The sequence below is a fragment of the Petaurus breviceps genome, unplaced genomic scaffold, assembly GCF_028583685.1.
Source record: "Petaurus breviceps papuanus isolate PSGF00001 unplaced genomic scaffold, PetGlider_PUasm1.0 176, whole genome shotgun sequence".
NCBI lineage: Eukaryota > Metazoa > Chordata > Mammalia > Diprotodontia > Petauridae > Petaurus > Petaurus breviceps.
The window spans coordinates 33,124,201-33,149,896 of NW_027185771.1; the positions used below are offsets into that span (position 1 = coordinate 33,124,201).

General features: G+C 42.5%; 1 protein-coding gene across 1 annotated transcript in view; it reads left to right on the forward strand.

Annotated features, from left to right (window-relative positions):
- Nucleotides 1–25,119, forward strand: part of VAT1L (vesicle amine transport 1 like) — a 123,370-nt gene extending 98,251 nt beyond the window's left edge. The window contains exons 8-9 of the mRNA XM_069085868.1: nt 9,818–9,901; nt 22,094–25,119. Coding sequence (XP_068941969.1) covers nt 9,818–9,901; nt 22,094–22,192 — 183 coding nt within the window. The 3' untranslated portion in view covers nt 22,193–25,119. The remainder of the gene's footprint in view (nt 1–9,817; nt 9,902–22,093) is intronic.
- The last annotated feature ends 577 nt before the right edge of the window (nt 25,120–25,696 follow it).

Sequence of the window (25,696 nt, forward strand, 5' to 3'; positions counted from 1 at the left end):
AATACTTGAAGAGAGCTATCATGCTTCTTCCACCCAGCCCAACTTTCTCTTCTAAAGATGAAACATCCTCAATTCATGGGCCCTTCACCATCCTGGTGGTGCTCGTCTGGTGGCTTTCTACCTTATCAATATCCTTCTTTAGATGTGGTTTTCTCCTCTTCTGTAAAATGAGTGGGTTGGGCTACGTGATCTTGATACTTCCTTCCAGCTTTAACATCCTATGATTCTCTAATCGTTAAAGGATGATTTGGTAGATCTGTTCCTTAATTATGGCATTACTCATTTCTGATTTTAAAAAGTCTTCTATTTATCATTTAAATAAATCATGCATGATACATGGGATAATTGGTTATGTTTATATTTAGGATGTACTGTCCCATCTTAACAGAAGGACATTGTTTTGCTTATGAAGCCATGGCATTGGCACCCTAATGACTATGCCCTTCAGACCCTTCGAGAGGAAATTGAAGGTTATTAAACATTAATGAGAGTCTAAACAAAGATCAAACAGCATTAAGTCTCATTATCCCAATGTGGGGGACCTGACTGATTTGACTCCAATGATAAAAGATGACTGCCTTTAGAAGTAAATGCTAGATGTGTGAATGCTGGTTAGTATACTGATATTTTAATGATGCCTTTGGATCTTTAGTTTTATTAATTAAAATAGCTCCCATTTCTACAGCTCTTTACAATTTACAAAGTGCTTTCTTCACAGTAGCCCTGTGGCGCATAGCTTGTATTATCTCCAATTTTACAGACAAGAGAAACAAGGCCCATAAAGGCAAAGTGACCAGTCCAAAGTTGTGTCATTAGTGTCAGAATGGGGACTGAAATTACATTTCCTGACTTGGGGTCAAATATCCTTTTGACTATGTCAGAACAGCTGAGATGACAGGAAGTTCTAAAGATGCTGGGCAGATGTTGAAACCCTGGAGACCCCAAGTAATAGACTGACAGAGAGGAAAGAAACCTTAAAGATCATCATCTAGTCCCCCCCTTTTTTTGCAGATGAGGAAACTGAGGCTCACTGGTTTGCCTAGTGTCAGACAGCTAGGGAAAGACATGGCCAGGACTGAAAGCCAAATGTTCTAATACTCACCCAGGACTCTTTACATTCTGCCATTTCCCCAGTCCTCTAGTACCTCATTTCCCTTCAGGGTACATGAGCCTGCTTGAGCCCAGAATTTCTAAGGAAATAAATGTTTAGTTGAAACATCTATTGTTGAATTAAGCCAGGATTTGAGTCCAGTGATCCTGACTCCAAGTTCATCATTCTTTTTACTATACTACATTCCTATTCCCATAGAATCCTAGGAGAGATAGCAGGTTAGAACCAGAAAGAAACATAAATATAATAGCATATAATATTATAATAACAATAATAGCTAACATTTATATAATACTCTGTGCTAGACCCTGTACTAAGCATTTTACAATTATCATCTCATATGATCCTCATCATCACTCTGGGAGATAGGTGCTGTTGTTATTCCCATTTTATAGCTGAAGAAACTGAGGCAAGCATAGGTGAAATGACTTGCCTAAGGGTCACACAGTTAATAAGTGTCTGGGGCCAGATTTGAACTCAAGTCTTGCTGAACAATAGCAAAAGCCAGGAGTTATAAATGGGGATATCCTATTCAAACTAACTACAGATTGCCTGTCACTCCAACAAGGCACACACAAGACCTATATAGATACAATTAAAATTCACTGCTTGTGAATTTTACTGTAGGGAACATACCTAACTGTAGGGAAAGTTGGTAATAAAGGCTAAACTACATCAATGTGGTAAAAGTCATAATACTGCCTAAATTAATTTCCTGTTTTTGCATTATGCCAATCAATCTGCCAAGAAGGATACTTTATAGATTTAGACAGAATATTAATAAATTCATTTGAAATCATAAGGGAAATCTTCAAAAACAAAAGAATAAAGGGAGAGTCTCACTTTGGGCCTCAAAATATCCTCTAAAACAGTAATCATCCAAATTAATCCATCATCCAAAGTAATTATCCAGGTTGTATTTGTCCTTCGTTTTCAAAAGAGGACCATGGCATCAGGGAAATGATGACATGACTTGCAGTTGACTTTGATTTGAGTGAGGGAGGGCTGTGCAAGGGCACCAGCCTCACTTTCTTATCCAGAGCCATCTGGGTCCAGTGACTTGATATTCTTTGGACTGACCAGAGATGACCCAGGAAGCAATGGAAGATTGTGGCCCTTTTAAGCTAAGGCCAAATTATCATCCAAACAATAGGAAAGTAGATCAGTAGAACAGACTAGATAAGGAAGAAAGTATCTGTATTAGGTATCAAGGAACCAAGTGCTGTCTTCCCCTTATCTTTGCTGCAGTGTGGATAAGAAGACATTGTACCAGTTACACTCCTTTACTAAGTCTCTTTCTGACTCCTACAAGCTAGTCTTGCATCCTTAGTTCAGATAATCAGCAAACCAAACTGATCAAATTGAAGAATGAGTCTCACCACAGCCAGGGGCATAGTTTTTAATACATCCCATTAGACAGCATCATACACATTGACCCTCAGCTAATACCCTCCTCCAGTTCCTTCTGAACGTGTGAAAGTAACCTTGGGTCTTCTAAGGCTCAGCTAGCAGGATGCCAACTTTGGCAGATGAAAAGATGTCTACTATGGGCCAGGAGATACACTCTGTCTCTCATCCCAGAATGTATTTAGCTCAGGTGGAGAAGCTTATCACCAGAAGATTGGGTGCTAGGGAATGAATTGTTTTGGCCAAAGCAGTTCATGAAGACTGAGGCACAGAGGAATTGGAACCTATGTTGGTTGAGAGAATATCACACTGTTAAACTATCAAGTATCCAGGCTGATCTGATATGGCGGGGCATATGCCATGCCCTGGATAAAAGCCTCATAGAGACTTCTGAAGGAGGCAGAGCCAGACCTGACTTTATGCAAAAAGTGCCAGCTCTCTTACTTTACTGTGTGACTTCAGAAAAGTCATTTTACACTTTCTGGGCCTCACTTTTCTCATCTGTAAAATTAGGGGTCTGGACAAAATCCTTTCCTTATGTCCCATGCAATGCCATCCCAGTCAGACCACCTCTGGAAATTCACATTCAGTTCTGGGCTGTACATTTTAGGAAGAACCCGGGCAAATACCCAGGATGGTAATGGAAGCCGCACAAGCAGGGGAAGACACAGCACCTCCACAATCAGAGCTCTGGGATCCTCCCTGCTGTGCACCCTGGGCCAAGTCATTCACCTCTTTAGGACTTGGCTTCCTCATCTGTGAAATGAGAGGGTCGGGCTAGGCAGCCTTTGAGGGCCCATCTAATTTTTTTCCTATGATTCTATGAACTTGGATGGTGACGGGCCTGTGGAAACTGCCATAAGAGGATTGGTTGAAGGAACTTGAGATGTTTAGCCTTAAGAAGAGAAATCAGCAAACATTTATTGAGCTCCTATTATGTGCAGGCTCTGTCCTAAGTATCGGAGATACAAGGAGAAGCCCAAATATAGGCCTTGCCTTCAACGAGCTCAGTCTGTTAGGAGAGACAACAAGCAAGCAACTGTGCACAAGTGTGTGTGTGTGTGTGTGTGTGTGTGTGTGGAGAACTAGAGAGAGAGAGAGATTAGAAATAATCGCAGGGGGCGGCCAGGTGGCACAGCGAGTAAGAGCACCGGCTCCAGTGTTGAGAAGACCTGGGGATCGAATCCCGGGCTCAGACACTCAACACCCACCCAGAAACACCTGGCCGTGTAACCTTGAGCAAGTTACTTAACCCCAATTGCTTAGGGGCGGCCAGGTGGCTCAGAAATAATTGCAGGAAGGCATTAGCATTAAAAGGCATCAAGAAAAACCTGCTGTAGAAGGTAGGATTTTAGCTGGGACTTGAAGGAAGCCGGGAAGCAGAGACAAGAGGGAAGAGAATTCTAGGTAAGGGGGACAGCCAGTTAAAATGCAGAGTTTTGAGATGGAGTCTCTTGTGTGAGGGAAAGCAAGAAAGCAGTGCCATGAATTACAGAATTGGGGGATTGGGGGAGGGTAGAGAAAAGAAATTGTAAGAAAACTGGAAAGGTAGGAGGGGTCATTGTATGAAGGACTCTAAACTCCAGATAGGGGCTTTATATTTGATCCTGGAGGTAATGGGAGCCCCTGGAGTTTATTGAATGGAGCAGGGTAATATTATCTGTTCATTAAGAATATCAATTTGACAGGATAGACTTGTGGGGATAGGCTTGAAGCCTAATTGAAGACCAGAGGGCTGTTGCAGTAGTCCAGACATGAAGTGTTAATAGCCTGCATAAGGGGGGTGGTAGTGTCAGAGGAGAGACAGGGGCATATATGAGAAATACTGCAAAGGTAGAATCAGCAGGATCTGGCCAACTTGGATATGGGGTGAGAAAGAATGAGAACTTGAGCGCGACACCGAGGTTGCCTGAGGCTGGGTGACTGGGAGGATGGTGTGCTTGGCAAGCAGGTGTGGAGGCAAAGGGAAGCATGACCTTTGCCTTCAAGCATTGGAAGGCCTCTCCTCAGGAAAGGAGGACAAAGAAGGAGAGTGGAGATAGAGGACAATAGCTAGCAGGGAGAGTGGAATGAAGTGAGGGTTTTCAAAATGAGGGAGAAATGGGCATCTTTGTAGGCAGCAGAGAAGGAGCCAGTAGATAAGGAGAGATGGAAGATTAGAGAGAGCAGGGACAATAGAGGGCACAATCTGCCAGAGCTGACAGGAAGGGAGAGGATGTGCATGCACAGGGTTTGCCTTGGAAAGGAGAAGGAGATGTAGAAAAAGAAGGAAATCAGTGTTGGCTGGAGTTATTGGAAAAACCTGAAAGAGTTCTTTTTACTTTTCAGAACTGCCTCATCTCTGATCTGATTTCTTCAGGAACAAAGATAGGTTTTAACTATTTATATAAAAGTTTATAAAGGGAATGGAAGAGACATTTAAGCTCAGTTGGGGTATGGGGGACATTAAAGCCTCCAGTCACTCTCAGGGTCAGGGAAGGGAGACTCATAGTTGGGCATGAGCTGAGAAAGGCTCCCAGAAAAAATTGACATTAACAATGTGGGCTTATTGGGAAATATGGAATGATATCTTTTCATTAAAAACCAAACCTGGGGTGCCTAGCTCAAATTCTTGTCCAGCTTCCACGTTGGCTTGTGCCCTGTAAGCATGTTTTATCAAACTGTGACAAGAGAAAACTCAATGAAAAACTCATTTCCTGTGTCAGGGACTGAAGGAGCTATACCAATATATGAACTCAGCCTGAAGTCCTGACACTCAGCAGTCTCTGCAGTCCCTGCAGAGGTCCTGGGTCCTGGAGTTGTCCTGTTCCAGAGAAATTCTTTAAAACCAATTCAGGCTCTTAAATAGCATCAGCTATTTTTTTTTGTTTTTTGCTTTTTGGAGGGGGGAAGGCAGGGCATTTGGGGTTAAATGACTTGCCCAAGGTCACATGGCTAGTAAGTGTTAAGTGTCTGAGGCTGGATTTGAACTCAGGTCCTCCTGACTCTAGGGCCGGTGCTCTATTCACTGCACCACCTAGCCACCCTGGCATCAGCTGTTTTTTCCATTCATCACCTAGCACATGTGATCCAGGAAGCTAGTATTCATAAGTAAGGAAAAGAGAACATTAGCATCTGTTTGCAGAAGAGAAAACAGAACAGTCTGATGGAGTGGAGAAGCTCACTGGACTTGGAGTCTGCAGACCTGGGGTCTACCCAGGCTTTGTCACTAACTTGCCCTTTGACATTGGGCAAATTCCTTTCCCTTGTTGAGCCTCAGTTTTCTCCTCTGTGAGGCAGTAATGATATTACTCACACTTCCTGCTTCACAGGTGCAATAGAAACAGGTTTTATCAGTTTCCTGGGATCTCCTAGGAAAATCATGCACAAAATGACCTCTCCTGGTCTGATCTGTTGATCGGGACATGTTTCTTCTTCTCTCTCTATGGTTGTAATCATATAAATTCATATTTATATAGCACTTTAAGGTTTACAAAGTGCTTTTCTCTTGATATCTCTGTGATATAGGGAGCAAAAATATTAGCATTTCTTTTACACAGGAAGAAATTGTAAGCCCATATTCAGAAAATGACCTGCCCAATGTCATGCTGCAAGTTAATTAACAGAGATAGGCCTAGAACCCAGGGGCAAGTACACTCCAAATACAAAGGGTTTCTCTCTATATCACATGACTACATGCTGTAACTACCTACTCTCCACCCAGTTATTCATCACTGGTTTGTTGACTTTTAATATACAGTGAATCTCAAGTGGGCATTTACCACATAAACATTTTTGTCCATGTATGTCCAGATTACTGGAGGAGGAAATGGCAAACAATTCCAGTACCTTTGCCAAGGAAACCCCACAGACAGTATTGGTGTGTTATGGTCCACAGCGTCATGAAGAATCAGACATGACTGAACCACAACAAATGTCTACCTTGTCTGCCCAAATCCAGGCTGCACAGTAAAGGTTTCATCTGGGTTTCCATTAGCTGCAGTTTTGGTTTTGTTTTGGGTTTTGGTATACCTGTAACAACCAGATGCAAATAGGCATCAAATCAGTTTTATGTGGAGTTCTATTGGGTGACCAGGTACTCATCTATTTTCCTTACTATTGATCAGCAGACACTTTCTAAATGACTGATTTTGTGGTTTAAGTGGCCACACTTGAAAAGTAAAAGATGACCGCATATGCAAAATTTATTGGAAACCAAATTTATTGGAAGGATATTTTGGGGTATAGTCACTGACCTTTGGTCTCCCAACAAGAGACAGGCAGGTAGTTGCTAGAGCCCCTCCCACCCCACCACCCCAAGCATTTTCAGTTAGTATCTTCTAGGCCCATCCCATGTCTCATTTCAGCCCCTCTCACTGCTGTAAGTTGCACACCTAAGAGTCATATCCACAGTGATGATTTATGGACAATGGCCCAAAGAGGGGAATGTCTGGCACTCCCATATATAGGAGAAGTCACTTTTCTTCTCCTGGGTGCTGTGAGGTTCTTGTCATTTTCCCCAGCTTCGAAGATTTATACCCTGTGGAGCTCAGGGAGTCAGAAATCAACCCTCAGTTTTACTTTGTAGACCTTGAGCTTGGGTTCTGCCTACTGTCCCAGAGAAACAGAGAACATTAGAAAGACTGTTGTATTCTGGATGTATGGTTTGTGGACAGGGAGGCCTTACTTAATCATAGGTTAATGAGAAATAAAAGACCATTAGAGTATTTTAATAAAATAATAAATTTTAACAAAATGATAAATAGTCCTAGGGAGAGGCAGCTAAGTGGTGTGGTAGGTAATGCACTGGACCTGAAGTCATGATGACCTGAGTTTAAATCCAGCCTCAGGCACTTATTAGCTGTGTAACCCTGGATAAGTCATTTAACCTCTGTCTGCCTCAATTTCCTCATCTGTAAGATTGGGAAAATAATAGCACCTACTTCACAGGATGGTTATGAGATAGCATATAGTGTTTTACAAACCTTGAAGAACTATATAGGGTGCTAGATGTCTGAGAAAGAGAAAGACGTATGTTTTCATATTCTAACACAAATAACTTTACAATTAAAACCACACAGATATCAGAGCACATAGTCCTATAGAGAGCATAGGATGAAAGAAACCATCAGTGTAGTACCTAAGAAATCAGTTTCTCTTGGGGCGGCCAGGTGGCTCAGCGAGTAAGAGCACCGGCTCTAGTGTCGGGATGACCTGGGGATCAAATCCAGGCTCAGATACTTAGCACCACATCCAGAAATAACTGGCCGTGTAACCTTGAGCAAGTTACTTAACCCTGATTGCTTAAAAAAAAAAAAGAAATCCGTTTCTCCACTTTAATAATCACTGGTAAGTGCCAGGTACTTTATTAGGTGATGGAGATATAATTAATTACATAAAAACAAGGCAGTCTCTGCCCTCGGAGAGCTTATTTACATGCACATACTGGGGGTGGGAGAGGAAGGTAACCAGGGAAGAGTGTTTTGACCCAGGAGGTCAGGACTGGTAAGTTGAGTCATAGAGCAATTGGTCGGCATGTCCTTCACAAGTATGTAAAAAAACACTTTGCAAACATTAAATAATTACATAAATGTTAAGTCCAGCCAACAAACATTTCTTTGTGTCAGCCACTATGCTAAGTGCTTTACAAAGATTATCTCATTTGATCCTCACAATAACCCTGAGAGGGAAGTGCTATTATTATCCGCATTTTACAGTTGAGGAAAGTGAGGCAGACAGCCCTTAAGTGACTTGCCCAAGGTCACACTGAGAGGAAGTATCCGAGGTCATATTTGAACTTGGGTCTTCCTGACTCCAGGCTCAGTGCTCTATTCACTGAGTCACCTAGTACTCAGTGGGATTTAGGGATAAAACTATTTCTAACCAAGTCAATATATACTGCTTGGGGACAGATGGTACTATTGATTTACAGGAAGTCAGGATAAGGCAATTATACATTTCTATTTGCTAAGTACCCCTCTTTTGTTCTAAGTAAGGAAAAGCAATTTTTACCCTTCCAGGTAGAATTTATCTACATCATTGTGGGGGGACATTCGTGGCAGGGTAGGTTTTCTTTAAATAATTGTCTAAGCAGGGAAAAAACACTAAGAGTTTAATACAGCAAAGAGAAAAAAGATTGGTGGTATTTGTTCATTTACCCAAATGTTTCAGCGGTTAATCAGAGAAAACAGGACATGAGTATAATTGTCAGTCTTATCATATGCTTTTCACTGCTACTTTTAAAAGAAGAGGTGCTTATAACCTGGAAGGGGTTGCCTTGTATTTCAGTTGTTTATGAAATTTCTTCTAGATCTAAAGGAAAGTTAATAAAAGAAACCTCCCAAAATATTTGATCAGTTATACTATTATGATCTCCATTCATTATTCTCACTCCCAACATGTCAGCCTAATGTGGGCCTGGGATCAGATGGGAGGGCTATGTGGACCTATAGCTTCAGCTGGAAGAAAACAAGTAAGCAGAGGAGGGCAGAGGGAGGTTTTCTCATATCACTAAAAAGTGCGTCTGACTTCCTTCATCACAGTCACCTTAGTGTGAAGTATGCAGTAAGGGAGGGAAAAGAATTCACTGAATTTTGAGTCTGAGGCCCACAACTGGTCATAGCTACTTTCAATTTTTCTTATGCATTTATCCCATTCTAATTGTATTATAGTTACCTGTGTCCTGCCTTCTGGGAACTTATCACCTATTGTTGTGTATTCGAGTTACCTGTGCCTTACCACCCTTCCCCCACTCCCCTCTCCCACCAGCACCATCGAAACTATGAGCTGCTTTTTTTTTTATGAGACTTACTGAAAATCAGGTTTATTACAAGAGAAACCAACATGCATTTGGAACCTCATAGGTTCACAATCCTTTCTTTTTCTTTTTTTTTTACATATATTTTATTTATTTATTTTTAGTTTTCAGCATTCACTTCCATAAGATTTTGAGCTTTGAATTTTCTCCCCCACCCTCTCCTCCCTCTTGAACTGTGAGCTTCTTGAACATAGATTTGATGTCTTATTTACTTTGTATCTGCCTTCACTAGGCATAGTGTTTTACACACAGGAGATGGTCAATTAGCTTTCATTGAACTGAAATAAATTGAATTATTCTAGCCCCCTCTTTGACCGTATGCTGGGCCTTATTCATCTCGGCATTCACCCATGCTTAACCATGCTAACTGAGCACAGTGCCCTATACAAAGTGGGCAGTAAACAGATTTTTGGTGGGTACATTGATGAATCATTTCCAATCCCTTCTTCCCTTGGGTTATGATTTATGCTTCATGACCATTTCTTTCTGTCCATTTCTCACAGGTGAAGGAGGCCATGCAGAGAATCCATGACAGGGGCAACATAGGAAAATTAATTTTGGATGTAGAAAAGGCCCCAACTCCCTTGGTGAGTATGGAGCACTGAGCATGCAAACATAAGTTATGGGCAAATTCTATTACCTGATCCCACTTCCTAATGAGAAAAAACAGTGTCCTTTGATTGATAGGTCTGGAGCTAAAAGCTGTCTGCAATATGCTTCTTTCCATTCCTTTTACCACCCTCTCTCCTTTAGCTTCAGACCCAGGAGTTTAATCACTGAATGGGTATTGCTTCAGATGGACTGAGACCTGGGAAAGACCAAGGTCTCCCACTGCATCCTGGACCATCGTCAGTCATCTCGACCTATGTCTTGATTCTGATGACTCTGGAGGAGAGAGTGAGGCTGATGACTTTGCACAGCCCTGCCTCACTTAAATCCAATTCCCTTGCAAGTCAGCACCTCACCCATGATGTCACTGGACCTCTTTGAAAAGGAAGGACAAGCAACCAGAACAAACAGGCCTATGAATTCAAGTGTGCTCCTTTATGCAGACAGTGCCTTAATCTCTAGGTCCAGCCCTGAGTCCTCTTCTGAGCCGGCCAGCATCTCTAACTGCCCGTAGGACACTGCGCGTCTAAGTAGTGCCTGCCTGGAGCCTCAAACTCAGCATCACCAAACCAAGTTCATTTTCTTTTCCCCTAAAGCGGCTCCTTCTTATCTGACTTCACTCATTCTCTCTGTGGCACCACCACTTCTCCAGGGCCCTGTGTTTATGACCTTGCAATTGCCTGGGTTTCTTCTCTCTGCTTCACCTCTCATAGCCAATCAACTACCAGGTCTCATTGAGAGTATGTTCTCAGTAGTCCTCCCTTCCACCTGCCCCTGTCTCACTGCCACCAGCCTATGGTAGAGCCTCATTGTCGCCTGCCAGCGCCGTTGCAACAGCCTCCTTTATCCGGCTCTCAAGGGTAGGAACCATTTTTTGCCTCTTCATATCCCTAGGCTGAGCACAGTGCCGTGTGCATAATGAATGCTCAGTAAGTGCTAGTTGACTGCCCGCCCACACATATCATGGATTTATCTTCTGCATAGTTCTTGCCATGTCACTCCTGCTCAGAAGGTAATGATAGCCCCCTCTCGCCTACTGAGTGTATTTCAAACTCCTTTGCCTGACATTCAAAGCCTTCTAAAATCTGGTGCCACCCTACCTTACATAGTACTACCCTCGAAGTACTTTGTGAATAGGGAAGATTTGATTCCTGGATTAGACATGTCTTATGTATGTGCTAGTGAACAATTTACTTAGCTTCTCATGGCCTCAGTTTCCCCATCTGTAAAATAAGAATATTACCTACTACACAGAATTGTTGTGAACTTCAATTAGTATAATCTACAAAGTACTTTGCCAACCTTAAAGCACCATATAAATGTCAGCTAATATTATTATTACTCTTCTCTTCCCCCCCCATCAAGAGGGTGTACTTTCCCATTCCATATGAAGTATACATTTCTCTATCATTGGATCACAGCATCAGTCATCCAGTGTCTTTTCTCTGCTATGATATCTGATTTGTCCTGCACAGATCCGGTCTGCATCTCATCTCTCCCATCGGACTGTGAGCTCCTTGAGAGCAAGGACTGCTTCTAGCCTCTCTTGTATCCCCAGCACTTAGCACAATGCCTGCCACACAGCAGGTTCTTATTAAATTTGTATTGACCAGAACTGGTGGTTATAAGTGACCTTATAAGTCACTTAGTCAAATCTCCTCCTTTTACCCAAGAGGAAACTGAGACCCAGGGAGTGTGAGCCGCTTGCCAAGGTCACCCAGGTACTAAGGGCAGAAGCAGCATTTGTACTCAGGCTCTCTGGCTCCAAAACCAGAGCTCTTTCCACGGTCCCGTAATACCTCCACTTTAAGCTTCACAAAGCTTTTTTCTTCCAAGAACCCTGTGAGGCAAGTTATCCTATTATGATCATCCCCGTTGACATTTAAGAAAACTGAAACTCACATGAAGTGACCTGGTCACACTAATACCTTCTAGGTCCAATGCTTCTTCTTTCTGCTGCACTACCAGTCCACCCTGGATAGGACAATTAAGGCAAGGTTCCTGCCCTCAAGAAATCTGCAATTTACTCTAATAAGTCTATCACTGTCCATCACCTGGTGATACTATCACACAGCCTGTCCCTTTGACACAAACCCTACCTCCTTTCATTGTCCCTTCTGGATCTTCTCACCAACTTCCAGAGTCAGCACTCCAAAGCACAGAGACAATGTCAAGTCTTTTCCCCTGTGCCTGGAATGTTGTCCTACACTTTTGCTTTTTTACTTCCTGTCCTTCCTTTGAAACCCATCTCAGCTGCCTCCTCTTCCAGGAAGCCTTTCCTGATCCCTCTCAGTCAATAATGATCTTCCCTGCCACCAGCCTTCTATCCCCAGAGGCTCATCGCCCTTTGTTTTTACCTCGCTTTTATGCTTTTCTAATAATATTGTTTATATTGTGAGCTCCATAAGTGCCTTATTTAACATCTTTCTTACAGTGGATGCTTAAAAAGTGTTTGTTGAAAAAGGGAACAAACGAGTGATTGAATCGGTGAATGTGGGGGCTTAGTAGAGATCATACAAGATCAATGGTCATCCTTTATTCCAAGGCCTACTTTAAGTCATAGATTGTTTTTCTTTCCTGCCTGGGTGAAGGCTGCCAAATCCTATAACTTAGAAACAAAATGAGCATCTGCCTCCAAGTGGTTGCTATTGAATTTCTGTAATGTTTATATTGAATGTCTATAATCAAGTTAAAACTATCCTATCCATTTCTGTTTATTTGATGGGAAGCAAGTGACTTCAGGAGACCCAGCCAGTTCTTAGAACATTCTCAGAAATCTTATTGCCTTTAAGTGGTAAAATTGAGCAGAGGCAACTGAATGCAATGGAGATAAAATTGTGCTGGCTGTCAGAAGACTGGGTTTTAACGCTCTGTTTTGCTATCAGCTCATCTTGTGACCTTAAGAAATGACTCCTTGGGCATGATTTTCCTCCTCTGTAAAGTGAGGTGACTAATTTTCTAAGATCCTCCTTCTAGATCTAATATTTAGTCATTTTTAGTCAGTGCCAAGATACCTACAAACAACAACAGTTGGTACAAACAACTACTTCTACTTTCATAGCTCCTCATAGTGTAAAGGGTTTTTTGTTTTTATTGTTTTCCTTAACGTGTGCACTTTTATTTGAAGCTCCTCCCCTCCCCCAAGTACTGGCAGTAAAGGGTTTTTTTTAGATCATTGAAGTTTGTGTGGCATAGCATCCTAGAGATGCAAGGGACTCCCGAGATTATTAAGATAATGCTTCCCAATGGATGGAGCTCCTCTACAACACTGCCAACAAGTGGTCACCCAGCCTTTCCTTGAACACTTCCAGTGACAGAATTTATTGTCTTAAGAGGCAGCCCATTCCATTTTTGGACAGCTCCAGTGGTTAGGAAATTCTTTCCTATCTGCCTCCCTCTAACCTCCCCTCCATTGCTGGAAGTTCTGCCTTTGGGGCCAAACAGGCCAAATCCAATCTCTCTTGCACATGGCCAGGTGCTCCAAAGTCATCTCATCTCCAGAATAAGCGTCATCGTTTTTTTAAACCTGTCCACACCTGAATTGGTCACAGTCCCCCTCACCAAGTGCATTGCTCTTCTCTGAACTCACTCGAGTTTGTCAGTCCTTCTTAAAATGTGAAACCCAGAACTAGATACCTCCTGTGACCCAGTCAGGGCAGAGCACAGTGGCAGAACTCTGTGTCTTGCTCAAAACACTATGCCTCCATAAAGTCCAAGATCACATTACCTGTTTTTACTCCTGCTTTGTCCATTTGACTCAGATTGAGCTTAGAAACTTCTACAACTTCCGAATGTATTTTGCCTGAACTGCTTTTGTGCCAACATTTTGCAGCCCTTGTTGGTTTCATACCTTTATTTCTGTCTTTTGTATACTTTACAAAGTAGCTATAACAACTAGCATTTATATAGCACTTTAGGATTTGATAAGCACATTACCTTTGTTATCTCATTTGATCCTCCCCCAAATCCTGTGGAGTAGGTGCTATTATTATCCCCATTTTTACAGATGAAAAAACCAGGACACAGAGAAGTGACGTGACTTGCCCAGGGTCACACAGCTAGTAAGTGTCTGAGGCAGTATGAAATTGGTAAATTATAAAGTTCTCTATGAAAACTTTTCTTCTTCCTTGTCATAAGAATTTTATTTTTGTGAGACTTTTACCTCTCTTGAGCTGCCTTCTCTTTAGAGGTTAAGGCCATGAGGTCTTTCCTTTCCTTTCTCTGAACTCTGTGAAACCTACTTGTCTAAGTTCCAGGGTAAACACAAAGCAGTGTCCACTGTTTCCCTCCCACAAACAACTCTAAGATGACAGGGTTACTGCCTTCCCAAGACTGGCATCATTTCATCATTAATTTCTCCTTCGGATCAGAAGCAGGTCCAGAAAAGTAGTTGATCTCATTGCTTCTTATACTTTTTGAAAGATGAAAATTGTTATCAAAGCAGATGAAGAATTGATCAACCACTCTGCCTTTGTCAGAGACTACGCTCCAGCAGATGTCCATAGAGTAGAAATCTTCCATCACTGTTGTTTTGGGTTTTTGTATCTACACCAGCTATGTGAACTGCATCAGGAGTAGATTACCCATCTTCTCCTTTTGGCCCAGTGGTCTATAATGTATTACCATCACAATGCTGTGTTTGTTTCCCCCTCCTTTTTTCTTCATCCAAATGCTCCGCACCTTGCTTCCTCCCAGTCCTCAGGTTTAGGTACCTACACAAGAGTATGTATCATCAGTCAGGGCTACTTCCTCACCTCTTCTATCCACATCCATAACTGAGGTGCCCCCCCACCACAACTTTCCATTCTTCTTATACCTTACATGTTCCCCCCACCTCCCTGTACTTTCTGATACAGTGACACTGAGGTTTTTAATGTTCGTCTCACTAGATCCTCCTCACAACTCCAGGCATTTACTCTGGCTATCCCCCACATCTGGAACTCTTTCTCTCCTGTAAAGCCAAGCACAAGAAGCTCTCCAGAGGACTGCTATTATGAATAGCTTTAAGGTACTCACATATGTAGGTACTTACATAAGGTAATCACATAGTGGAGTGAACTCTCTATTTATTCAGCAATAAACTAAGGCATAACATTCACAGAAACCAAAGTACACCACTTTTGAAAAGGGACAGGATCAAAGAAGAGAATAAAACAAGTGGGAGGTGGGATAGGAGGGAGGAAAATATAGTCAGCCTTTTACAATATATCCACTATGGAAATGTTTTGCATAGCTACACATGTACAACCCATATTGAATTGCTTATCTTCCCAGTAAGGGTGGGTGACAAGGGAAGAAGGGAATGAATCTGGAATTCAAAGCTTTAAAATAAAATGTTTAAAATATATATATACATGCTATTATTAATGTTATTTTACATGTACTTGGGAAATAAGACATACAGGCACTGGGGCATAGAGATCCACCTTGCCCTACTGGAAAGTCGGAGGGGGTATGGGAGGAGATATGGGAGAGAGCAGATTGGAGGAAGTAATATCCAGTGGTATTGCTATTTTGGGTGGTGGGTAGGGGGAAAAACAGGGGGAAAATTTGTAACTCAAAATCTTGCGGAAATGAATGATGTAAACTAGAAGTTAATAAAGCATTTGTTTAAAAAAAAAAGGAACCAAAGTACAGCATTCACAATGATTTAGCATAACAATTTATAACTAAAGTGGCCACATAGTTTTAAGCAAAAGATATCATTCAGTAAGTCCTTAACTCAATCATCCTTAAAAGGCAAAGTACAAAGGTCAAAGTTTTCCCACCTCTAGGTCACATTGTCTTAATCTCTCAGTCAAATTAATTAATTCTTAATTTAGAGATTAGTTTCCAATCATACTTAACTCAATCATCCTTAAGGGGTACAAAGTACAAAGTTCTCCCACCCCTAGACCACAGTAAATCATGATCTTCTCAGTCAACACTAAGTACCCAAGAAGAGGTCTTTTCATCTTGGGTTGAGGATGGCTCCCAGATTCCATGGTTCCTCTTCCATGGGTCCAGCTCTTGCCTGAATCTTCCCAACTGTCACCTGGATCCATAGGCAGGCAGCTCTCAGCTCCTTGTCCAGCTTCCATTCCATGTTGAAGCTCACAGTGTCCAGTCCACCTCAAGTCCTTTGCAATTTCTGTTTCTGGGAAAACAAAGCTTAACAGAGCCAAAACAACATTCATGCACATTGCCAGCACCATCATCAATTCACTATCTGCCTGTGAAATCAACACAGATCCACAGACAAGGTCCGAGAAGTCAACACAAATCATTAGCTTACTCTCAGGACCTCTAAAACTTTCCTCCAGGACCTCTGCAAACAGACAACAAGAAAATCCTCTTTCAGAGCTTCCAATGAGACCCCAGGGCTTCTGTACAAAGTATTACAAACACAAATCAACACAGACAGAACAGACAAACAGTGCCAGCTACCACAAGGGCTCTCCTCAGTTCTGCTCTGTCTTAGCTTGTGCTTAGCCTTATACATACACACACACACACACACACACACACACACACATTATATATATAATGCCTCTCCTTCCTGTCCTACCCTTCCTGTTGTGTCAGCAAGTTCCTCCTACCTTCAAATCACAAGGGGCTCAAACAAGGTGCTAAATACTTAAGTAGCTGAAACAAGGTGCTAAGTACTTCTTTGCTTGCCATTACACCTCCTCATCTCCACATCCTAGCATTCCTGGCTTCCTTCAGGTATCAGTGAAGGTCCAGTCTTCTATAAGAAGTCTTTCCTGATCCTCCTCTATGCTAATGTCTTCCCTCTGTTGGTTGTCTCCAATTTATCTTGTATTTGTCTTGTTTGTACCTAATTGTTTGCTTTCTGTTACATTTGGAGCTCCCTGAGGGCAGGGATTGTCTTATGCTTCTCTCTGCATCAGCAGAGTTTGGCACAGTGACCAGCACATAGTAGGTGCTTAATAAGTGTTAGCTGACTGACTTGTATATCTTCTTGAATAAAAGGAAAACTCATTTCATTCTTGACCATATTTCAGTTATGAATCCCACCCTGCCAAGTGTCTGTAGTACCTGTGAAGTCACTTTAACCTCTCAGAGCTCAAACCTTGTGTTCATTCATTTATTACACATGAACTGCATTTATACAGAAACTTCTCAGGGCAAGAACACTATTTCTGTCCTATCTTCTGCATTGTCTTCTCTTGAGGATTCTTGAGCATTTCTGTTCAGATCTTCCCAGGCTCCTCTTAACACATCCCATGATCCCTTAACTTTGGAGATGGAAAGGCACAGTCACATAGTGAACAGAACACAGAACTTGGAGGTGAGAAACATGCCACAGCTAACAACCATGTGATATGTATGATCTTGGCCAAGTCACTCTTCCTTTCTGAACTGGAGTCTTGTCCGCTATGAAATTACTACCAAAAATGTTTGCTCTCCCTCTCTTAAGAGCTGTGAGGAAAGCACTTGTCCAACTGGGAAGTGCTATCAGAATGAGCTCTTATTGTTTATTTTTAACAATTGTTTATTTTAATACCGAGTGGTGGCTACTTGATCTGTCTTTTCCTGACCAGTAACCTGTGAGTAGGAAAGAGAAAAAAAAAAGGCCCTTAGACCCAGGAAGAGGAACAAAGCATTGGAGAGGGTACATGGTTCTCGCCTGTGCTTAGGGGAGAGCACTGGAAGTCCCCAGCCTCTGCCTGTATAGAAAACCCCCAGGCCTAACTTTAGCCCTTGTGGTACCTATCTCAGGCCACTTCACAAGGGTCATGGGATTTATGACTGCAGGAGACCTTATAGATGTTTTAGTAGAAAGAATGTGATTTATCTAAGGAGCCAGATCATCCCTCTGATTCCCAATCCTGCATTCTTTTTTTTTTTTTTTGGAGGGGGGAAGGCAAAGCAATTGAGGTTAAATGACTTGCCCAAGGTCACACAGCTAGTAAGTGTGTCAAGTGTCTGAGGCTAGATTTGAACTCAGGTCCTCCTGACTCCAAGACCAGTGCTCTATTCCCCAATCCTATATTCTTGCCATTACAGGCTGCTGTTTCTTCCAAACCTACACCAGAGTAAGACATGCCTCATTAGCAGGGTAAGGGAGGAAGTAGAGACAGTCAGTGAGTGGTGTCAGAAGCCTAGAATATCAGAACTTAAAGGGAGCTTATCACATTTAATGCCAGAGCTAGGAGGAACCTAAGGCCATAAAATATAGGATGTCAGTGAGTCAAAAAACATCTGTTAAGTGCCTACCTATATGCCAGGCTCATTCAAAGAAAGGCAAAAGACAGTCCCTATTCTCAAGTTGCTCATTGTCTAAAATAAGCAAACCACCATGTACAAAAAACTTACATAGGATGAACTGAAAATAGAGAGAGGGCACTAGAGTTGGGCAGGGACTTAAAATGTAGAATGTCAGGATTGGATAGGACCTTAGAACATAGTAAGTTGGACCTGGAGAGAGACAACCTTAGTGAATCTTTAGTGGGGAGAGACCTCAGAGGCAGTCTGGTGCATTCTGTAGCTCAGTAGGCATCCACTCCATAATGTTCTCCCACAGTAGCTAGTCAGCTCCTGTCTGAGCACCACCAGTGATGGAGACCTTACCACCTTCTTGGCCACAGCACATCTGTTTAAACATTACCTTTATTGCTTATGAACTGTTGGGCCTGGGATAGAAAGGGAAGCGTCTAGGAGGGAGAATGTATCCTGCCTAAATCAGGATCTACGTAGGCAGAAAATCACAGGATGATTGAAAGTGGCCCTTAGATAGCTGAATCTGGATGCTTTCATTAATCTATGACCCAATGAGCATTAATTAAGCATCTCCTCTGTGTCGAGGTATAAAGCCGATCATGAGCAGTTCTCCAGAGGATTGCTGCTATGAATAACTTTAAGGGTCTAATCACATAGTATAATGAACTCTATTTATTCAGCAATAAACTAAAGCATATTCTAGGAACTAAAACATAACATTCACAACAACATAACTTATTACTAAAATGGCCACATCGTCTTAAACAAAACACATCATTCAGTATATGTGATAGTGATCTTTAAGGGGTAGCAGAAAATACAAACACCATCCACCCCTAGGTTACAGTAAGTTACAAATCTCATCAGTCAATATAGAGTATCCAAAGTAAGGTCTTCTTTCATCTTGACTCAAAGATGGCCTCCAAACCCCACAGCTCCTTCTCCAAGGGCTGACTGCTCCCAACTCTTGCCTGGATTCACACATAGGTAGCTCTCCACTCCCGTTCCATATCTCAGCTCACCAGGACTGCTCCACTCCAAGCTTTTTGCAGTTTCTGTTTCTAGGAAAACAAAGCTTACCAGGGCTATAACAATATTTACACACATTACCAGTGCTATCATCTCAATTCACTTTCTGTCTGAGAAACCAATACAGAATAGACAGGACTTCTGTCTGAGAAACCAACACAGAACCACAGACAGAGCGCCACCATCACAAACATTCTCTCTCCCAGTTCTGCTTGTCCTCTTATCTGCTCCTTCCTGTTCTACCCTTTTTGCAAGCCCTTCCCACCATGGACTCCCATGTGATAACATTCAGCCTATTAAGGGGCAGGTGAAATCTTCAAATTCCCATAGGCCTATTAAGGGCAATTTAATGTATTCTGTTTCCAATCAAAGACTCTTGATACAATCGAAGACAAAGCTCAAAGGCACTTGATTACCTAAAACTCTATCTAGAAAAACAGCAAAAAATCCTATTTTGCTTTCAATACACCAGCCAACACCATACTAAGCCTAAAAGGTTTAAGTTTGGCACAGTGAACCAAGCAATGGACTGGGAAGCAAAAGCCCCAGATTTGAAACACCCCTTCCCTGCCCCCCACTTTGTAACCAACTAGGGGAGATTAATTAATGATGGCTTGATGAATGAACATAGTGGAAAGAACTTAGTTTAATCCCAAAATAGAACAATAGACTGGGAATCAAGAAGCCTGGGTTTGGATCCCAGTTTAGCTACTTACTAGCTTGACCTTGACTGAGTCACTGCCACCAAAGCTCTTATACAGCCCTAAATCTTGTGCTTTCTGTGAACCAAGGGTCAACCCATTTTATAAATGATAGTACTGTGGTTCAAAGAAATAGTTTGACCCATGATCAAATAGCTAATAAGAGCCAGGATCAGTCCTAAACAGGGCATCCCAAAAGTGTTAGTGCAGTTTTAAGCTTTAAACTAGGTTGTTGCACCATTCTGGAGAGCAATTTGGAACTATGCCCAAAAGGCAGTCAAACAGTGTATACCTTTTGATCCCATAATACTACTACTAGGTCTGTATCCCAAAGACATCAAAAAATATTGTGCAAATATTTGCATGTGCAAAAATATTTATAGTAGCTCTTTATGTGGTAGCAAAAAAATTGGGAACTGAGAGGATGCCCATCAATTGGGGAATGGCTGAACAAGTTGTAGTATATGAATATAATGAAATACTATTGTGCTATAAGAAATAATGAGCAGGATGATTTCAGAAAAGACTTCCATGAACTGATGTTGAGTGAACTGAGCAGAACCAGGAGAACACTGTACATGGTAATAGTAACTTTGTGCAATGTTTGACTATGATCAGCTTAGCTCTTCTCAGCAATACAGTGATTCAAGATAATTTCAAAAGACTCATGATCGGGACTTCCAGGTAGCACAGCAAGTAAGAGCACCGGCCCCAGTGTCGGGATGACCTGGGGGATCGAATCTGGGTGCAGACACTTAGCATCTACCCAGAAACACCTGGCCGTGTAACCTTGAGCAAGTTACTTAACCTCAATTGCTTAGGGGCGGCCAGGTGGCTCAGAGAGTAACAGCACCGGCCCCAGTGTGGGGATGACCTGGGGGATCAAATCTGGGCTCAGATACTTAGCACCACACCCAGAAATAACTGGCCATGTAACCTTGAGCAAGTTACTTAACCCCAATTGCTTAAAAAAAAAAAAGACTCACGATGGAAAATGCTGTCCACATCCAGAGAAAGACCTAATGAAGTCTGGATGTAGATCAAAGTGAACTATTTTCTCTTTTTTCATTTTTTGGTTTTTTGTTTTCATGGCTTTTCCCTTTTGTTCTGTTTCACAACATGACTAATATGGAAATATGTTTACATAATTGCACATATATAACCTATATCAGGTTGCTTGCTGTCTTGGGGGGGCAGGAGGGAGAGAGGGAGAAAAAATTTGAACCTCAAAATTTTATAAAAAGCAAACATTGAAAACTATCTTCACATGTAATTGGAAAAAATAATTTACTATTTCCAAAAAAAAATTGGTTGGTCCAATACAGGGCACATTTGGGGGCACCTTATATTGATTGATCCCTGGGAGCAGAACTATGAACAAGGGAAGGAACTTGCAAAAAGACAGATTTCTGCTCAGTGTAAGGGAAAATGCCCTAACAATTAGAGCTGTCCCAAAGGAAGGTTTCAGGAGCCTGTCACTTGAGGTTTTCAAGCCGAGGCTGGATGACCACTTAGAGAAGGTGACAAAGAGGAGTCTTCCTGCATCTCCTACCTCCTGGTCCAGAGCTGGATCTCTCCAGGACTCTACATCAGGACATCTAGATGATTCAGGGGAGGCCATGAGAATCAGGTTTATGGTTAGGAGGAAGGATTCTCATTCAGATGTGTCAGATTGGTTTTCTGTCTCTGATATGGGCAAAGACTTTGGGATTGGTCTGGGGAAAATCCTGCTGTGCAAACATAGGGGAGGAAGAAATGGGTGTTAGAAAGAGACATCTCAAACTCAGAGTGTCCAAAACAGAACTCGTTTTCATTCCCTTGGAATCTTTCCATATTCCAAATTTCCCTGTTGCTAGAGAAAGCCAGGCTTCACTGGCTTCCTTCTCCACTCAGCTCAGATCTCCCTTTGCTCATCACACCCCATCCCCCATGGCCAGCTCCTCGTGCCTTCCCTCTGAGACCGCCCTCGTTTTCATGTTGCCTCCCCTGTTAGACTGTGAGCTTCTTGAGGACAGGTTCCTCCATATCCCCAGTGCTCAGCGCAGTGATTGGCACATAGGAAGTGCTTCATAAATGTTTGACTGACTTAGGAGGGAACCAGTCCAAAACTGAGACTGTCTGCCACAAGATAGGCCAGCCCTAAAAAGCCAGGGAAGTTCGAGGGTCTATCACTGATGACCCAGAGCTCCCCCATACCATTTATTTTTCTAATTACAGATGGCCAATGACAGCACGGAGACAAGTGAGGCTGGAGAAGAGGAGGAGGACCATGAGGGAGACAGTGACAACAAGGAGCGGATGCCGTTCATCCAGTAATGGTCCCCACACCCAGTGAAAGGAGCGAAGATATGATTGGAGGAAGGGAACCGGACTGGGGAATCTATTCTGTGCGCCAGTGAACAAATGCCGTAGTGCCGTGTGTGTTGTGTTTGTCTGCAGTCCGCCAAGCTATAAAGCTGTTGATTGTTGTTTTTTGAACTTCAGTGCCCACCCCACCCTGCTCAGTATTGCATCTCGGCATTGGTGTGACATGCCATCCCTCTTCCTTGTGTGAGTGAGGTCCACCTCTTGTGGTTCCCTCTCAGTACTCCTAGAACAGCCTTGTAAATTAGGATGAGCCCACAGGCCCAACACCTAAAAGATATTCCTGCTTCAGGGAGGGATTGGACTCCAAGATCCCTTCCAGCTCTTAAGATTGTAGGATTCTATGCCAGGCAATGAACATGGTAATGAACATGGTAGAATCTGAAGAAAAGGTGAAGCATTTGATCAAGTCTTAGAATTCTTCAGACCAGCCCTGCTACTCACTGCCTCCCAGTCATGCCATTGCTCTTACTTTAGGATATGTAGATCAGATTGTCTCAAATAAGGCAAGCCAGAAGCAAATTTCATGGCTTAGTGGCCTCTTGGAATCATTCCAATGGGGTATCCCACCACTACTCCTTTACCTAACTCCTGGGCCTCTTTCTCATGTTTATTAAGTCATTTCACAGTCCTCTCTTTTGAAACCTCCTCCAAATCTTTCTTTGTGGCTCTTTCCAGGACGTAGAGAAAAGGTCTGCAAATTGTGAGTTTTCAGGAAAAAAATGACGTAAATGGCATTGTTTGAGAAAACAGGAGGTACAGTAGTGACAGGTGTTGTTTGAAGGCACATTTGATCTTCAACAAAATGTTCTTCCCAAATACCACTTTTTAATCCGTGAAACTATGTCGCAAAGTGTGGCAGGTGGGAAGCCCAAAGTAGTTCCTGAGAGGCTGTAAGTATACTAGGATTTTTGCACATTAGCCATCAGAAGGCCAAACTGAGATGTATTTAAGCCACTTTCAGTATTGATCCCCTAAGGACCAGAAGCTTGCAGATCTGTGAAAAAATCAATGGGCATCTTTCCATTTCCAGAGCTTGCGCCAACCTTAGACATTTGTGGATGATCCAAAAAAGTAAGTTTCCATTGGCTAAAGACAACCACAAAAGTAGCTGGATCTTTTGGTAATGCAGTGTTCCCAGAGAGCCACCATCTCAGAGCCTCTTTGGAATGATTTGCCCCTCTTCAGTTCTTCAGTATTTCATACAATCTGCAGTTTCATCATTATGGGTGCTTCCTTCACTTATGCAGATCTCAGCCCTTCCCTGCCTTAGTAGATATTCTTTATGATTGTCTGTGGCCAAAAACATTCATCCAACCCTTGGTGACCAACCCTCTGGTGATGAGCCTTCCCATCCATACACACAGCTAGGCTGGACCCTTGGTGACAGACACAGAGTCTGGCACTGGAAGCAAATAGGTGGAATGACCTAAATCCCTTTGAAATCAGCAACCAATCATCCATATACCTCTGAGAATACTAAACATAATTTCCCTTACCCTTTTGTAAGGAACAGCGAACACAGCTACCTCCCAAGAATGGGTAGAATCCCCAGGCCTTAGACAGAAGTGCATCAGATAAATCGTATCCACTCTCTCTTCGCCATGGACAAACATATGACCACCCCAATCTCCAAACAAAATAGGAAACAGGGAGAAGCTGGCATAGCCTGATGCCTCAGCTCACTTTCTATTTCTGTGGGAAGTGGAAGGATTCCTAGGGCCCCATTTCTCTCTCAAACTAAGGACCCTAGTTCTCCCACAGACCTATAAGGCAGTCATGACAAATATTTATTCTAACACTCTCCGAAGTGATGGGAATGAAGGAGTCTTTTATAAATTGTTTGCACATTTCCTAAGATACCCTCATTTTTTCTCCATTGAAGTAGTGTATTGGAAACCTCAGAAATTGTGCTTCTTTTGCAGCATTAGGCATGGGGAATAGGGTGAGGGGGAGCGGAGTGCAGCTGTGAAGATGCTTCATTGTGCCAAATCTAAGTCAGAAATGAGTTTCCCTTGGTTGTGTACATGGTGTGAGTCAGTAGTATTATACATTTAGGGGAGGGGAGGAAGGAGCTACCCTTGAAAGCTTACCAAAAGGCAATTTTCCATGGAAGATAAAAGCATTTCCTAGTTAATGCCGACAGAATTTTCCCTTTTCCAAGTAGTTGTATCTTGTTGATTTCTCTTACCTCTCCCAGAAACACATCCAAAATGGAGGCAGAGGGGAACCCCAACAGAGCTATATAGCCTACATCTCTGAAAGGCAGTGGAAAACCTGGAGTCAGTCAGGTGGTAGTGGGATTGCCCAATTGGAAGAGCAAAGGGAAAGTCCTGGAGCTCAGCTCTGTTTAGAAATAGTGGTCTTTGGGATCTCAGTGACTGGAAAGAAGAAGATGGATGCCCATGATCTCCAGTTCTTCCTGGTGTTGTAAAATGGGGCCAATGCAATTCTCTACCATGGTGCCAATCAAAGACGGGAAGGCCAATGCAGTCCCCAGACACTACCTGCAGGCACCAAAGGTGGTGTCAGTGGAAAACACATGTGATCAGGATACCTGAGGAAAGCTTTCATGACCCGGCCAGAGCTGATCTCAGGGGCTGGAGGGACACAAGGAGGGAGGGGCAGGAGGGAAGAGAATTGTGAGTTCTACCACAGTGGCTGTTTGTATTACCCTCTTTCCAGTCAAAAAATTGTTTTCCTGGAGCAAAGGAAAGTCTTGATTTGCCTTAAGAAACTGTGAAGGCCTCTTTGGAACTCAAGCCTGATTGGAGTGATTTAAAACATTGTTTAATTGTCCCTGTTGCTTTAGAGCTTTGGTTATATTGTGCCTACAAAGCAAGTTATGTTTACATTAAAATATGAATAAAATATCATGCATAGCATTAACCCCTGCCTGGCTGTCACTGATTGAACATATCACTGCTGCACAGAGTGAGGCAGGAAACCACAGGCAACAGGGTCCCAGGACCCCAAAATGGATTCCCTGCACCCTTTTGTAAAGACTCCCTTTATACTTAAAACATTGTATAGAAAAGTCTTGTATAAACAAATCTGAACTTACAAAACAGAAAAAAAAAGTCACCAGAATCATGGAATTCCACTTAATTCATTTCAATAATTATTAAGCACATAGGAAAGACACACTGCTTGGTGCTGGGATTTAGATAGTAGATATTTATTCCACAGACCCTGGCTTCAGGGAGTTTACAAACTAACGGGAGAAAAAAACAACACAAATAAATATAGCACGAGGGGACAGAGATGTTCAGATAAAGTGCTTTGAGAAATATGAGGAGGGAAGCTATGGGGAAGGCTTCATGGAAGAAGCAATGTCTGAACTGGGCCTTGAAGGAAACAGAATTTGGACTGATGAAGGTGAGAGACAGAAGTCCACTGTGCTTGGTGTGAGCTGGAGAGGGCAGGTCAAGAAGGTGATGGGGACTGCACAAATTC